This window comes from Leuresthes tenuis, unplaced genomic scaffold (genome assembly GCF_036924035.1).
Source record: "Leuresthes tenuis unplaced genomic scaffold, fLeuTen1.0.hap1 SCAF_7, whole genome shotgun sequence".
NCBI lineage: Eukaryota > Metazoa > Chordata > Actinopteri > Atheriniformes > Atherinopsidae > Leuresthes > Leuresthes tenuis.
The window spans coordinates 7567933-7584857 of NW_027325361.1; the positions used below are offsets into that span (position 1 = coordinate 7567933).

Sequence of the window (16925 nt, forward strand, 5' to 3'; positions counted from 1 at the left end):
CTCTCATTGCCGGACATATGTGAGGTGAGCTCTGAATATTCAAACGTTTTAAATGTTTTAACAGTTCAGTGCTTGTTGAGGGTTAGTTTTTCATTTTGGGGAACATAGTCCTTTACATTCTGGCTTGATTTCCTTGTTAGAAGAGACAGCTTTTTAATTCACTTATGTCTGTTTGCTTTAAGCTTTGCATGAAATACTGGAAATGACCAACCGGGCTTATCAAGAGGTAGTAAAATATGTTACTAGATTCTTTACAGCTCACTAAGCACAAAACAGTGACAAAATGTGGAATTATCCCATTAAATCAGGCCCTGTGACTCTCTTTAATGGACAGTCTAAATGCACCTACTGTGTTATAAAAGTTTTTTACAATTTCTTGGCTTTAAATTGGGTTAGAATAAGTGTTAGGGTTAGAATAAAAAAAATATGTTTTTTAAATACCTTATTCTGCAGAAGACAGGTTAAATTGGATTACCATACATGCAAAGATATTTAAAATTCACTGTAAAATTTAATCCGGTTCCATAAGTATTCTCTAAGTTTCTAAGTCTTTCAATGATAAGTTCATTACTTGGAATAAACTCTTGATAGACAGCTTTGTTTTTCATCATTCATCATGTATTTATTCAGGGGTACAGATTTTCCACACCTGAATTTGGCAGATCATTTCTTCCTGATGTGAAGTGCCTCAAGCTCAACTGGGCTGAATGACTGAACCCCTCATGACAACCACATACTTATTTTCTTTACTTCTCTGTTTTCATTTGTGGGCATCCATCCCTCCCTCAGTTCTGACCATACTCATAGTACCAGCATCCCTACATAGCATGATACTACCACCACCATGCTTGATCTAGCTTTTAGTCCATCTGCTCCTAAATGAAGGCCTGTTTGATGGTATGCTGCTGAGGGTGGTTGTCTTTCTAGTTTTTCTTCCCATTTCTACAAAAGACTTCTGAAACTCTCTTGGTTCTTGGTCACCTCTCTGCCCTAAATACTGTCTTACTCAGTTCAGTTTCTCCAGTTGATCAAATATAGGTTTATGGTTCCTGATTTAATTCAACTAACTTATATTGAGGCCACTGAGCTCATGTGAACACCCAAAACTTTAGAAACTCTTTTCACCCTTTTCACCAAAATTATGCCTCACTACAGTTTTGTCTTCAGAGAGTTTCTTGAACCTTAGTCCTGAAAAGCAATGTATATAATGAGACTTAGATATGCAAGATGTGTGCCCTCCTAAACCCCCATCCAAGTAATTAATCTTACCACAGCTGGACTCTAGTCAAATTCTTCACATCTCAAAGTTAATTAAAGCCAACAGGATGCATCTGACCACTACTGAGTGCAAAGATTGTTATAAGCTAATCATATCAATACAACGCAATGAATTGTGCAAAGAGTGTAAAGGTCTTTCCACATTCCTTCCACAGCATTGCAAACAGATTTTCCCTGGTTTATATTCTTTGTTTTCAGATATTTCTCTGTTTGAACCAACAGACATCTCTGCTTTGTTTCTGGCCTGCTCCCCCTTTTGCTCTGGTCACGTTCTCTGGCTGCCATGCATGAATACACAGCCTGACATTGCTACTGTGTGTGCTCGAGGTTAGAAGACAGATTTATGTAAGTGAAGATTGCGGTTTGACTCTTACTTTGTTGTAAAAATGCAACAAAAGCATGGCTTTTTTTTCTGTGTGTCAAGAGGAAGAAAGTGGTGCTAGTCTATACCAGTCCCTCAGGATCTCTGCCTTGTGCATTGTCCCTTCAGTTTACTGCCAGTCATCACACCAACAATGGTAAACTGTGTGTCCGCTTTTGTTTCAAGGCAACTGCCTGTGTGTATGTGCAGACAGATAAGAGGTGGGACTTACATAAACGCTCAGATGGAACAATGCATGACTTTTTCTTTTGTTTTTCTGTCATTCGACGTGAAAAATGAAGTGCTTAAGGTTTTGGAAAGCCCCCATTTTTTTCTTTCTTTAATATCTTAACGGTATCCAATTACCATAATGTTTCCAAAAGCAAGGGTAATGTTTTGATTTTCAAAGTGAATGTTTTAACATTTCTGGAAAAAGTTAGGTTTAATATAATGTTGCGGCTGTGTCAGAAGCATGTGGATTTATCTAATTCATTGAGAAATGATTAAGCAGATTGGCAATCCTCTTCAGCTAATGCAGGTGCACTAAAATTCTATGAGGAGCAAAACTGATTAAATCTTTTAATTTCACATTTTTCCTCTCCTTTGCTTGTTGAAGAATGACTATGATTCCTTATCTATGACAGAAACACATTCAATAAATTTAAGCTCCTGAGACTACCAACGTCCCCTCTCCATGGTGAAATTGAGAATGTATTTTTATAGACTGACTCATGATCAGGGTAGCACAAGACCAGTGGGGGGAAAATGGAGTTTGCAATCTAAAACATCAGTTTGTGTTGGGAACCACAAAAATGTAGGATGTAGAACATTAACAGTAATGGTGCCATTGGTTATTTAAAAAAACAGATTCCAGTAATCTTTTATTGTAATAAGTGTCTTTTTCACAATCAAAAACAAGGAAGAACCAATTAGCTCACAAGCTGAGGAACTGACTGACTGCTGTAACTTGCTGGCTAGCTTATAAAGTAGATTATTGGACAAGACCGTGTTTTGTTTGGAGAGTTTTTACCTACTGAAAAAGCTAACTCTTTGATGAAACAGTTACAAGCTTTTGGAAATGCATTGTCATAACTATTATCATAGAAACTGTACTCCTAATAAAAGAAAGTGTAGAACTCAGGAATTTCACAAAGATATTTACCGACAGAGCAAACGTGAATGGACTCTCATGATTCGATACTGACTGGAAGCAAAGACTGAGTGCAGCTCTTGATGAGCATGATCTCTTCGCAGGTTGACAATTAACAGTTTAAGAAGTGATGTGCTTTCTTTGAACAACAGTGAAAATCCAGTCCAATTGTCTTAATTTATCTCTCCCACTTAGCTTTGGAACCTGCAGCCTAAAAGACTACTCCTAACAGTAAAAACAGCTAAAAAATAAGTTTGGTTGATCTTTCCTCATGACATTCACACGATGAGCGATCATTTTACATTACACACAGAATATTTCATGCAATGACAGTATCAAAAACATTGATTAACACTGGATTAAAGAAAACAAAGTGCTCCATAATTCACAATTAAGACCATACTGTTTGGATGCTCAAACACACAAATTACCCATACATTCTGAAGTCTCATGATAAAGAGTAATTGTTCAACAATCATGTTGTCTTCCCTTCCATGTATAGGCAACCTGATATTATAGTGACATTTTAACATTCTGTCAAATAAAATTACATTAAATAAGATAAGATCAAATTAAACTTGTATGAATTGATTTTAAATATTTTGAGAAATAAATAAATTTAGCTTCACAAACCTTTTTATCGATCCCAGCTGAATTTGTCATATATTTGAGTAAACATGGACAAAAAGAGGGCAGCACACAAAACACAAAGATTTAATATTTAGACTTTTTCCATATTTATGCTTTCTTATCCATTAATCATTTTGCATATTACTGTTTGTAGTTCTTATCCACAACAGTTTACAATCATTAGCAGGTAGTGATCACATGTGTAGTACGAGGTCACTGTGAGGGCACAGATTACAGATGTGACACATACATTATGTTAAATGTCCTGCCTGCTAAATGAAATGAAATGTCGCCTTTAAGACAAGATATATCTGTGGTAGGCAGACAGGCTTCTGAATTTTAGTTTAATCTAAGACAGCAAAGAACTGTTCACTCATAGGCTCAGCTCCCACCAGTTTCATTTTGTGTGTTGAACTATACCTGACTTCAAATAGTTACCTATAATTTCTATATATCCTAAAATACCTTAATGTTGCCTTTTTAAGGCCTCACCATGCCTTTCTGTTGATTTTCGCCATACAAACACTAACTGAGCAGTCTTGCCAACACATCTTTAGGATTTGAACATACAATGAGCGATATGTTTATGCCTAGAGCTAACACACCCACCAAGTAAATTTTTCAAGTTCAACTCATTTAGTCTCATCCACAGTTTAACCATCTGTTGAGGTATGTCATATATAAATCTTGTTTTTTGATCAGTTTTCTTGAAACATATGGACATGAAGGCTGTTGTACTTAAGGTGAGCCAGAGGAAACAGCTTTAATGGGGTTCCATGTCATATAAGGTTAGCCAAACTGGAGGCGGTCTCTCTGCGAGCCTGGCGGTCCATGTGTCCTGACACGGTAAAGATATTCAAAACCCTGTCTACCAGCCTTCGTCCATGCCTTGTCCTCTCAAGCAGGACAACCACAACAGTGTATATCCCAACACCCAACACTGCTGCTCCTCCTCCAGCCAGCAAAACAACTCCGGAGATGTACATGTCGTTAAGGGCTTGTCCAGGCTTTGGCATGTGGTTAGCCAGGGCCAGACGTAAGAGAACCCCTCCGCAAATTAACAGTGACAGTCCCGTAATCAAAACCACAAGAAGGTCGGACAATCCGCCACTCTTTAGCATATCAATTCGCTGTCGGCTACGGACGCAATTCATGTCCTGCACAGCTGAGCTGAGCAGTTGTTTGAGTAGGACCCCCAGGGCTAGTAGGCACAAAGTAGTGCCAACGCCCAGCCGCCATTCGCTTGAAACACTAGTGGTGGTAGAGAGAAGGCCGACGCCACCCAGTCCACATCCCAGGATTAAAAGCACAGCAACACAGTAGCAGAGTAGAGACTTCCCTGGATCTCTAAACCACCACAGCTCCACCTGCTCTTCCAGGATGCTGTGCTGAATCTGGGCTGGGTCTGCTGGGCCATTTAGGCCCACATCAGGCTCTCTGGCTCCATTCAGATGAGGAAAGTTGTCCAGTTCTGGCATTCTGCTGCCTTTCCCAGCCTGCTGAATAAGGACGATGTCACCACAGAGAAAGTAGAATCCACTGATCACCGTAGTCTCAGATTTCCAAATGGACTTGATTGAGCCCAGTGTATTGTGGTTTTATCAGCTTTGGTCTTTTGCTTCTGTATGAATGAAAATATTTGAAGCTCACACTCACTGGATACAATTTGTCTTTCCTGAATCAATATTTAAAGCAGAGAATCCAAGGAGTGACAGAATTTCCAGTTTAGGTCTTCGTTGAGGCAGCAGTCACCTGGAAGATAACACAGGCATATAATAAAATAATGTATTTTAATGGACTGTTTCTTTCATGAGCACTGGCGTAGATCTAGAATTCCTTGGCCTTACCCGTTTGAAACATTTTCATTACAGTTTATGTAATTTTCCGGTACATGATGAATAAAAATCCCCCAAATTAAAGATACACACCTTACACACCTACACTCACACAGTTTCTCTGAACACTCCAACTTTCTGTTATGGTTTTGTAAAAACTTGTGCTGACACTGGCAACCTTTTCTTTATCTCATTATCACTATGCTAATGAGTTGCCACTACAGCGGTGGCTAGTTAAAAAAAGGCATAAACAACGCCCATAAAAAAGAAACAGAAAATCACACTTTTTTCATTTGTCCTTCTTAACAAGTCCAGTGGATCATTATTTGTCCCTCCTGTATGTGCTGTAAATACATTTCCATTGTACAGTCTGATGTACTATCACAAATCAGGCTCATTACATATGACACACCGTAATGTGTTCAATCCCTCCTCCTCACTTGCTTCAGCTCTTTCCTTATCTCAGCAAATTCAGTATTCACACTGTAGTCTGTAACCTCAACACAGCCACTTAATACAATCATGTAAACATATACAACATGCACATGCATGAACACACAAACAAACATCCTCAAGGTTATGGCAGGTGACAGCTTGTCTTCAAAAACCTGTCATCTGCCTCATGTCTATAAAAGTCAGCAGCACACAGCATGCATCACGAGGCTCTGCACCTAAAGATGAGCTGACAGGAGGTACAGCTTGTTATCACCGTTCATGGATTTTGCAAACACAAACACTATCCTGGCAAAATAAAAAATATGACACCCCGAGCAAACTTAACATGATCTTGCATTCAGACTTGAGACAGAGCCTTCTTTTTTTTAAAGTAATTTCAAATGCAGTAACAGACACAAATTTTGTCGGATGTTCTATGCAACAAAATCCTAACTAAATGCAGGATCACATTTCTTGTTAGTGTGGACAGGTGTAGCCTTGTATTGAGGCAGAGCAGTAGCGCCCTGACAAGGGAGATAAAGGGTGCATACACATGGTGTGAAGTGAAGAGTGAGGTAATTAAGGCAGAGGAGGAGGGTGTCTATTGGCAACAAGCAGTCTTGGAAGCTTTTCACATCTTGTGTCTGATGAAGGATTGGAACAATGTGTCCCAACTGTGTGTGTTTTTACAGTGTGAACAATTGTAAATATGAACAGAACATGTGCGTTTTATCACTTATGATGGGTCTGTGTATGGTCCCCACAGGAAGACAGGTGTGTATTTTGTTTGTGTGTTTGCTTGTGTGTGTGTGTGTGTGTGTTTGTGAGTCACTAATTAATCCCAGCTGGCTTCAGCTCAGTGTCACTGACAGGTAGAGCCACAGAAATAGCACAGTAATTGAAGTTTATGTGTGTGTGTTTTGTTGTCTAGAGGTCAAGGCAAGAAAGGTGTTAAGGTGACAACAACATATTTACTGAATCAGCTTTGTCTTTTCGGGATTCTGAAATTATATCCTTGATTCATGCAGTGCCTGATCGTGAAACTTTGTATTTTGTTTTATCCAATAGCTCCAAGAAACGTGAAGTAAGGAAATGATTGAATAATCGAACTGGAGGCAGCGACACGCAACAAAGATCATAAGATGAAATCGAACCCTTAATGGCACAACTATATCTTACTTCATCTTGTGTTTGTCACACTCTGATCCCCATAGACATACACAGATACAAAACCGCTGGACTGTATCTGCCTCTCCACTTTTAACACTTATTTGACCTCCATACTCTTGTCACATCAGTCATGTCATACTGGCTTCATGTATATCTCTAGAAAAGCACTGACTTACTGCTTCACTCTCTACTGGTGCCCTTTTAAGTAATAGACAACAGTTACACAGGGAAAACAATTTACACAACACAAGAACCAGTTTTTCCACGAATGATAGGGCCCAAAGTTATAAATGATTAACAAAAGCTGAAAACATTATTTTTGGTGAATCCATAGCTGTAATCATTAACATAGAATGATGTCTGACATAAACTGTGGTCAAGCCATCCTTTTTCACCATTCAAAATATAATAAATGTACTGATCAGCGACTGTTCAGAGTGTATTTACATGAGAAAGCAACCTTTAAACCCATTTATAAATTTAACCATTACAAACGTCACTTCTTAACTTGCCAGCTGTGCTCATTTCCAAGGCTTCACTGAGATCTGTAGCAGATGTTGGTGTCATTGCTTTGACACTTGCCACAAACATTCAACTGACACACTTGAGAAAACAGCATAATTAAAAGAAATTCCAATGAGATGACTGCACAAGAGGGTGGGAGAGAGACTTTTGTTCTAAGGGGTTAAAGTTGTGAGTGATACCAGTGCCTTTCACTTTATTCTCAATGATTGTTCGGTAATATTTAAAAATCAGAACTGCTTGGTTAGGTTTGGGTTGAAATACACATAAAGAGCCATTGCATGCTGTCTTTGCCCTCAGGCCTTCAACAAGATCATTAATTATTGTAGCACAAAGGTAATGGTGCTTTATGTAGGCCACACACCAGTAACACATCTGAGTGTCATGGTCTATGAGCTTTTGTCTTTTGGTGTCTTCCTTTACTTTCAGCTCTTTAATTTCCTTGCTTCCTGTTTTATTTTGTAGTTTGCCCCTTGGGTATTCAGTTGTATTTACTTCCTTGTGACACTTGGTACCCGTTGCTGACTGCTTCAACTGCCGCTCATTTTGAAATCACTCCCTCAGTATCTATTCTCTTGGTTGTCCTTCATTGATGTTGTTTCACTGTGATCGTCTGTTGGTCTTTCAGTTGGTTCGTCATTCCATTTGTTTGTCCCCCATCAGTCTATCCATCAGTCCGTCAGTCTGTTGTTTCTATTTTGTTCTGTTTTTGTTGTAACTGCCCATGGTTTTTGCTTGTCCAGCCTCGGCAGTGCCAGTGTTGTTTTAAAAAAAGCCACCAAGGCCATCTCTGCCTGTCTTTACCTCCTTCCTCTGGAAGTCCTGCATTTGGGTCCAAACCTCAGTAAACCTGAACCCTGACATTGATGCTGATTTGGTAATCATGATCCATCATTGTGGAGAGGAAAACACTGACAAAAGAGAGTTTATGTCATATTTTTTACTTTTTCAGAGACATTCAGCCTAAAACATTTTAACATCTTCGGCATGTGTTTTCAGATTTTGTATTTTTTCAGCTAGTTTGAGATAAAACGATTAGTTGAGTCTCTTTTGTCACTGTTTGTTACAAACTTATGATTGCTGAAGTATGATTAATACTCTTCCTAGTATTAATAGTCTTCATAAGGACTAATAATCCCGTCTTCTGGTGTAACCTAAGAATTTGGTACCTACTTACTCATTAAAGACTGTTGATCATATCATCTTATTTCACGGTCTAAAGTACCTCACATAAGCTGGACTAGTGATCATAATCACAATTCATTTGAATACGTGGTATCTGAAGAAAATCCTAAATGACTGTCTTTCAAGTGACATGAATAATGACTGTGTCTTAGATGCTCAATCCTGCACTAAAAACAGAAATGACTAAAGACAAGCTGACAATTAAAGTCCAAACTTTTTCTCTTATGTTAATGCACCAAGAGTGATGAGATAAAACCCAGTAGACATTGTAATTGTAAACCCTGGAAAGAGAGTATCATTCTATCTCTCTTTCGCTGCGTCTGCCTCTTCTAAGTTTTCAGCCTGCAAGGTCACCAGAGGAGCTGTGCTACACGGTAAAAAACTGTATTCTGCTCTCCAATTACCTGGGAAGCTTTGGGATGCCAGTATTCCCCCCTCTGTTATGTTGGCCAGCTGAATTCATACAGGCTATTAGTGCCTCAGTTTTTCAGTGATGCGTGGCTTTTTCAAAATCATATGTTTATCAGAGTGCTGATCAGCAGAGAAGGTTGGAAATGACAAAAAATATATCCAATGAATGAAAACAGGCAAAATCCTGCTTTATGTAAAAAATGTTTTGTCAGGAAAATGAAACTACCAATGTTCTAGCATGAAACGGATATTCAAGCGGTCAGAAAAGGTTCAGTGCTGGATGTTGCAGCTTATTGAAGATAAAGGAACACCCACGGTTGCTTTAACTAGAGTCCCACAGGTCTTTCCTTTTTGCGTTTGTGGAAGTCCTTTTACTACTTTTCTCAGGTGTGTGGGATACAAGGCAAAAAAATCCTCCTTGCATGCTGACTTGCCTTTTGCCTGGCAATTGTGACTTCTAATAACTCATTTGGATCTCAGGTGCAGAAGAGAATCTGAGGTGGGTGTTCAGAGTGAAACTTCTGTGGTGTGTAAGAAACTTTAGTTCCAGATTTTGGACTTAGGAACAGGCTTTTTTTTTCCCCATTGGTAGTTTCCTGTTTCTTTAAAATGATGTTTGCTGCATTTAATATTTCATACACATATTGTACGGAGACAAAACAAAGAACAAGATACCTCTGCCAAATAATCAAAGCAAAAACATGTCAAAGGAAAAAAATTAAGTCCTTCTGCTCTCAATTTACTGCTGTGTGCTTTTTATCCAAAAGCCCTGGGTATGGCTAAAGGGGAATCCATAGGAGTTTGTGAAATGTGTTGCCGTGGTAACAAAGCAATGGTTCTCCCCTTCCCTTCTCTTCTTTCAGGCTCGCACTCATCCCCTCTCCCCTAGTCAGGCGTTGATTCTCTTGGCGTCCCCACAGGCGATGAGAGGGGTCAGGGTTGGCTCCATCTGTCTATGTGATGAGCACTGGTGCCAAGCGCCACAGGGGCGAGAGGGAGAGGAAAGAAGGCTCGTGTGGAGTGGGAGGGTAACGGATGTTTCTGAGCTGTCATGTGGGACTCCAAATGGGGCTGAGGCTGAAGCTACGGCGGGAAAGAGGGAATGGACTGAAGGAGTGGGATAAGGGAGTTGGAGCAGAAGGAGCTGAGTACAGTGCTGAGATTTCACCGCTGTTCCTGGTGTAGCTTTTGTGGCTGGCCAAGAGAAATTATGCTGAATAGGTCTTTATGCAGACAAGCTGGATCTTTCTTTCGTGTCAAGTCACAATGGACAGCTGAGGCACCCAGGGAGCCTCACTCTGTCCGGAAACAGTGAAGAGACAATGGCTGAGTCAGTGTCTCTGTCTTCTCTCTGTCATGGATCATAAGGGCAAACCTAAGACGGAGAGAGAAAGACTTTTGTATCAGCTGCACACTCTGATCTGTAACTTTGCCAGTATAACCTAAGCAGTTTACATATTTATTCCCTCTCCGTGATGGCCTCCAACAACACTGAATCATTTTGATCAAATATTGAAAATCTTTCAACTCTAAAAATCCTTGAAAGAAAGGATCCTTGAAAATCTTAATGACAGTGAGCTACTTGCACATTATGAAGGTGGGATGCACCGACAAGCCTTTCGACTGGGATCATTCAGGTGTTAAAACCATGGCCATTTCTTTCCTCCAATTGATGATTTCTTTCTATCTGCAGGTGGCTGTAAAGATGGCCCTGTTGCTTAGATAGATGGTCCACAACTTTGGTTCAGACTAAATTATTTCCACAACTTCTAGAAATGTTGTGCAGTAATTTTTTTTAACTCCAGTAACTGTTTGACGTTCCCATCAGATGGACATTTTTTGGTTTGGGTTATATGTGCAGACTGTAGCTGCCTGACTTCAGATGTGAAGCCAACAAGCAAGCGCAAATCTCATGCCTGAGAAAAGCCTACCTTGCATGGAAACACTTACATGTTAGAAAACAACACCTTAAAACATGTTAGGAGACTGAGAACTATGTTGCACTGAATTGTGGAGTTAGGTTGCTGAAAGCTTTTCATCTCTTTTTTTCAGATCAGGATTTTTAGGAAGGTTCTTCATTCCCCTCTCCTAGGAAATATTCAAGGCAAAAGCTAACTCTGCCCCTAGCACTGTAATGTTATGAATGGGCTCACCACAGATGTTAGAGGGCTATACACCAGCTCAGAGAATCAGATTTAATGGTCCCCACATGCACTTTTTAACTTTGTCTAGTATACACACACACATTTATATATATTATTATTATATAGTATTATTGTAGTGTCTTGTTCAAGGACATTTTGACAAAAAGAGGCATCTGGGGAGTGAATCACTGTCTTCCAATTGCCAAATGTCAGCTTGGTGGACTGAAGAGCAAAGTAAAAAATCTCAAATTGGAGGTGTTTTGGGACTGTGTGTGCATGTACATAAAGGAGTTAAAAGCCAAATATTAATTTTGTGAAAAGCCAACGCTGCAAGGTTGGAGGGCAATGCACCTACTATGAGAACAGTAGTTGTAGAAGTCAATATAGTCACTGCACACTCCAATTTTTCATCTGTTTTTTTACAGACTTTTATCTGAGACAGCTGGAATTAACAGACATACCGCAGCTACAGCTTATTATAGCAGTTTTGACTCATTCTTTTTCCTGCTTGCGTCTTCACATAGCACCAGCATCTCAGTTACTTTGTGTCATGTTGTCACCATGTCAGTGTAAGTTGCTAATTTTAAAAATGTTGGTAACTCAGTCCACAGTTGGAATGTGACATTGTGTCATTTTTAATATCTGCAGTGTGCTTTTGTCTTTCACATCTAAGCAATTTGGTCACGTTATAATAAACTCAGCTTGAGTCTATTTGTCCTTTTAGTGCATTTCATTTAAGCTTGTCTCAGATCTGCCAATCAGTGAACTCAACAAAAACCTCCTGAGCATCTCAGAGCAAAGAACACCGCTCATCTTCTCATGATTTTAAAACGAATTTCATTTACTTTGTGATTGTTTTAATAATTCAAGTTTTGTTTTATAACACATTTTTCTGTGATGTGACAATCTCAGAACACATATAGTATTTATCGCTTTCAGTAAGACTTTAAGTATAATAACACTCACAGTTTCTTGGTGTTGGCTCAAAAAGAATTCTATTCAAAAAGTGTCAACTTCTCTCATGAAGTAATAAGCAAATACATTTTACCTGTGTGTCATTATGCGGTCATTAGCTAGAGTCACTCATTCTAATTCATATGCTGGTGTTCTTATAACAAAAAACTCCATTAGTGAATGGATTCTAGGCCTTGAAGACACACATTTCTGTCCATTCAGATTTCAGGTATCAGCCTCTGCTTCCATCCTCTTGTCCAAAATGGACAATTGTCGACCCCAAAAGGCCTCAATGGCGTTGACTGAATGCCAGAGTTTTGAAATAGCAGCCCATAAACTTAACGTATTTACATCTACTTCCCATATATAGTCTTTGGTGAAAGATCACCACAAATATTAACTAGAATTCTGTGTTGAGGCATTCATATACCCCTGATGATTAGTTGTTCTAAATTTAGAGATCGAGATAGAGATCATCAGATCAATTGCTTGTTTTGGTTAATATACCAAGCTGTATACAGCTTTAATGACATTTCCATCAACCCCAGAAACACTTTAGTACAAATGATCTGATATCAATTAGAGCTTTACAACTTTATACCTTATCAGCATCAGTATTTTATTTAACTGTTGTATTTAGTAGCCTCACAAAGCTGGTAGTACTGATGTAGACTCTAGGTCTTAAGGGTAACTGAAAATAGAAAATAGACTTGAAATATAACCTTTGCATTTCATTTCAACCTTTTAGGCCGCTTAATTCTCTTCTTCCCAAGCAAGTTAATTTCTCAGTTTTTGCCTCAACACCACCCCAACCAGCTTGACCAGCCCATACCTTTTTCATGTGGAACTCTAGCCACACACAAACATACGCACTCATCTCCATCTGTTTTCTCTCCTCTGCTTATCTCCCGCGCTTTAGGCACCTTTCTCCTGCTCATCTGCCCCTCTGTCTCACCACTAGCGTGCTTTTATGTGCCTGCTTCTTATCTCTTCTGTCTGCTGGTGTTTTGGTTTGCAGTGAGAGCTGTGCATAGGGTGGGCGAGATTACTCGTCTTTGCCACAGATCCTCGTCTGAGTCCAGGTAAGAGGCTGTCTGACTCAAATGCCCTTGTGGTTTAACATATGCAGGCATATAAGTGCACTTGTTTTCATGCTATAGAGTCAAAATTGAAATGCCACATATTCTGTCTCAGTAATTCCACTCAAGCAGATGTTAATAATAAAGGCCGAGATAGTCAGAACCCATTTTGTGTAAATGCAGACATTTCCTATCTAGTATGGCACATGTTTCCATCTTTTTAAACAGAACTCCCTGCTTACAGTGGAAGCTGACACTGCTGTTGACAAAAAATAAGCCTAGCTTGGTGTAGTTCAGTATAGCACAGGCTTTAAGTCCTCAACATTCTGTGTACAACAGGAGTCAAATGAGGCTCTTAAATGCTGAGGGCAGTACAAAATGACATGTATATTTCTGTTACCAAAAATAGGATCTATAAAGTATGAAAAGGAAAAACTACCTTGAATGTTTTTCTTATTTTTTTTTTCTCTCTGGGGGGAAATAAACTAAATGATGTGCATAATGACTAAGCTGTGTTATAACTCCCTTCGTCCCTGAAGTGAAGGAGTGATTGTTGATTAAAAAAGAAAGGAAAAAAAACTTCTGGCCAGCCAGTTTCTTCCCCGTGTTGTGCACAGCTGCAATATTAAAACACTAATCAAATCACCAATTAACATGCTGGTCTCCTTCTGCTTCACTCCTGCTGACGATGGGAAAGAGGCTGTTTTTTTCTCTTTTTTTCCTATCACTTTTCTAACCCTGCACCTCTCCTGTTGCAGAATTAGAGGTGATATTGAGCAAACTCTAGTTTAATATTGGCTGTCTAGTGATAAAGATTGTGATGAATGAGATGCCTGGCTCAGTATCTGTCTGTCTGTCTTGTTTGTTGACTACCTGATGTGAAATCTCTATACTGCCAACTGAAAAACCTTTTACCTTTGCAAAGACATGCTGTTGAGAGTATGAAGCTGTGATGACCCCTGACTTTCACGCTGCTATGAGGTTGACATTTATTGTTTGAGGTGAAATACCCTAATTATTTGTGTTGTGACATGAAAATTCATGCAGATTGAATTGAAATGTGTATTTTACTTTTGTTGACACTAAGCTTAAGTTTCAAAGTACTGAATTCCAGTTTTGTGTTTTTTTTGTATTTTCTTATTTTCATTTTTTCCTTTCATTTCCCTGACTGTTGTCATAACTACTTGGTTAGACAACACATTTTCTTGGTTATGGTTTGGAGAAAAATCTTCCTTTTACAACTCTATTATAACATGATAGCTCATTGTTTTGTAGGTTGTTGAGGTGATGTGCCAACATGGCAATTTATGATATGAATCAGGGACAACACCCTGTTGAACACACCAGTAGGCAAACGATACCTTCTAGCCAATACAATATGTGAACAATGTGCACTGATAACACTTACAGTATGGTCTTAAAACAAAATCAGCTGCAAAATAAACAGATTTAGATATTGGGATAGTTAAATAACTAGTTAAAGAACTAGTTTGGCATTTATTTATTTTGTTGCCAAAGGCAGTATGAAAATATTAACTCTCGTGTTAAAAAAAAAAGAAAAAACTCAACATAAAGCTGGGGCCGGCAGTTGGTTAACTTATCCTAAAGACTAACCTGGGAATCAACCATTCTAGTTTTGTCCAAAAGTGACTAATTTCACAGAGCAGTACATTAGCAAAGTAAAAGTCTTGTACACAGCAACCTACTCTTAACAATTTGACATGACTTCAATGGTGATTATCTCTTATAAACAATGTGATCTTTCAACAACTCACATTGTGTTGAATGGGATAACTTAAGCTTATTGGTGGATATGTAATCCAAGGACACAAGTGGACATAGTCAATACAACTGCCATTGATGAAACACTACGTTCCTGACTGTGTGCATCTGGTTACTGTGATTCTGAACTCCTCTTTACTGTGTGTGTGTGTTGTGTCCATCTCACAAGCGCACACACACTCCAATACATAGGTCTCATAACTGTGCCACTGACTCAATTACTGCCTTTGTTTTTCTTCTCTTCTTTCATCCTGCACTCCTCCTTGACTTCAGGCTCTTTCTTAACGAGGTCTATCACATGTTGTTTTTGGCCTGACTTGTTTTTAAGTGTCTGATTTCACTTTAGAAGAACCTGGAAATGTTTTTCGTGTAGTGAAAGCCACAACATGTAACCCACATCAAATATTCTGTCATGATTCATCAGTAGTCTAAATTATAGACCATCCATATCAGCAGCAGACGAGGTCATGCCTGGACAGAGTATTGATCGGTCCCAATCACAATATTGAGTAAAGCTTCAGCAACACTTCCTCTATGTGTGTTTTATGGATTTTCCACAATGCTGCATAACTGATATGACAGTTGCTCTGTGATCTGTGATCTACAGTTATGTAAGGGCATCAGTGCTCTTACGATCTTGAGAGTACGATCTTGGTCAATGCGCCTTCCGTGCCGGTACAAAGGTTAGGGTTGGTTTACTTCCTTGTTTTTAATGGAAGCAAAAAAGACAAAACTTTACATTGTGTGCTGCTACTGTTGGAAAAGTGCCACCAATACCAGATTCCCATAATCAGTTGATACAATAATTTTCTCTTTCATGTTACAGTTGTGTCTATGTGTCTATGTGTCTGTGTCTATTATTAATCTTAAAATATTTGTCAGATGATGTGGCGCTTATTGGAAAGTTTATATTGGGTCACAAGTTTGGACATTACACAGCATTTGCTTAATGGAGGTATTATGACTTGAGTCATTAATGATGTTGTAGTTGTTGCTGTAACTGGTAATTGATGGTTCACAAACAGCAGAATCTGGTACTTATAACAGCATTTTCGATTCACTTTGAAGATGAAAGCAGTATAACAAGGTCTTAATTGAAAATAAGTAAATTTCTCACACATTCAAGCTCAATTGTAAAGATAGACGAAACATAATACAGAGTAAAATAACAGCACGCACACTCACAAAAAATATGTGTTCAATACGTTATTGCTTCCCATCTAAAGAGAAACGTTAATATCATCATCATTGTTATCCAGTTTGTTTATTACATTATAATACAAATGGAGACGTGGATCATTTAACACTTTAGAAATAGAAATAGAAATAAAAAGTTTTAACTGGGCAGCTACGTTCTCTCTGGATGCTGCTTTGCCAAACGCGTCTTACCTGCGCTCTCAGCTTTCCAGTCTGGTTGCCTTGTATTTCGCACCGTGCTGCTCCCTTTCCTTTTAATTCCCAGCCAGTATGAACGGCCACAAAGTCTCACAACCTTCTGTCGGCGCATACCTTCACTCCCTTTGGATCATGAGATAAAGAATATGGCATTTAGATATGCTGTTGCTGCTCGGTCTCCTGCCACCACTCTCACTACAGCCCCACCGTCTCCCTGCCTGTTCACCGGACGGACTTCCCCCGTTTAATGCAGGTGTGGCCGCGCGCGGCGGCAGGGGACGCCGATGGGAGGGGACAGAGGCGGAGAGGCGGCGAATCGTCCGTCGCTCCGAGAAGTGCGTCTACGTAGGAGTCCAGCACATGAGATAAGCGACGAAAGCCACAGTGATTGTGATTTGAGCGAGCTTAGGGGTAGACAGCAGAAGTGGTTTAACCCCCAATCAATACAGAGAACCGTTTTTGCTAATCAAAATGCTGAAAAGAGCTTCATTGAGATTTTTAACGGTCAGACTGACCTTTTTATATTTTCACCGGTTACCGACTTGGGGCTATAATGACAGGATTTAGATACTAAAAGAAACCTTTATTTTTCAT

The 16925-nt window shown here is 39.2% G+C and overlaps 1 protein-coding gene across 2 annotated transcripts; it reads right to left on the bottom strand.

Moving 5' to 3' along the window:
• Positions 1–2241: 2241 nt before the first annotated feature.
• Positions 2242–16599, bottom strand: LOC140311637 (transmembrane protein 125). Of its 2 annotated transcripts, XM_072389068.1 has the most exons (3): positions 16326–16599; positions 8971–10352; positions 2242–5171 (listed from the first exon to the last, which is right to left on the bottom strand). In XM_072389068.1, the coding sequence occupies exon 3, from the start codon at positions 4895–4897 to the stop codon at positions 4199–4201; it is 699 nt and encodes a 232-aa protein (XP_072245169.1). In that variant the 5' UTR covers positions 4898–5171; positions 8971–10352; positions 16326–16599; the 3' UTR covers positions 2242–4198. The 2 variants fall into 2 exon arrangements, with proteins under 2 accessions (XP_072245169.1, XP_072245170.1); XM_072389069.1 differs by lacking the exon at positions 8971–10352.
• Positions 16600–16925: the final 326 nt, after the last annotated feature.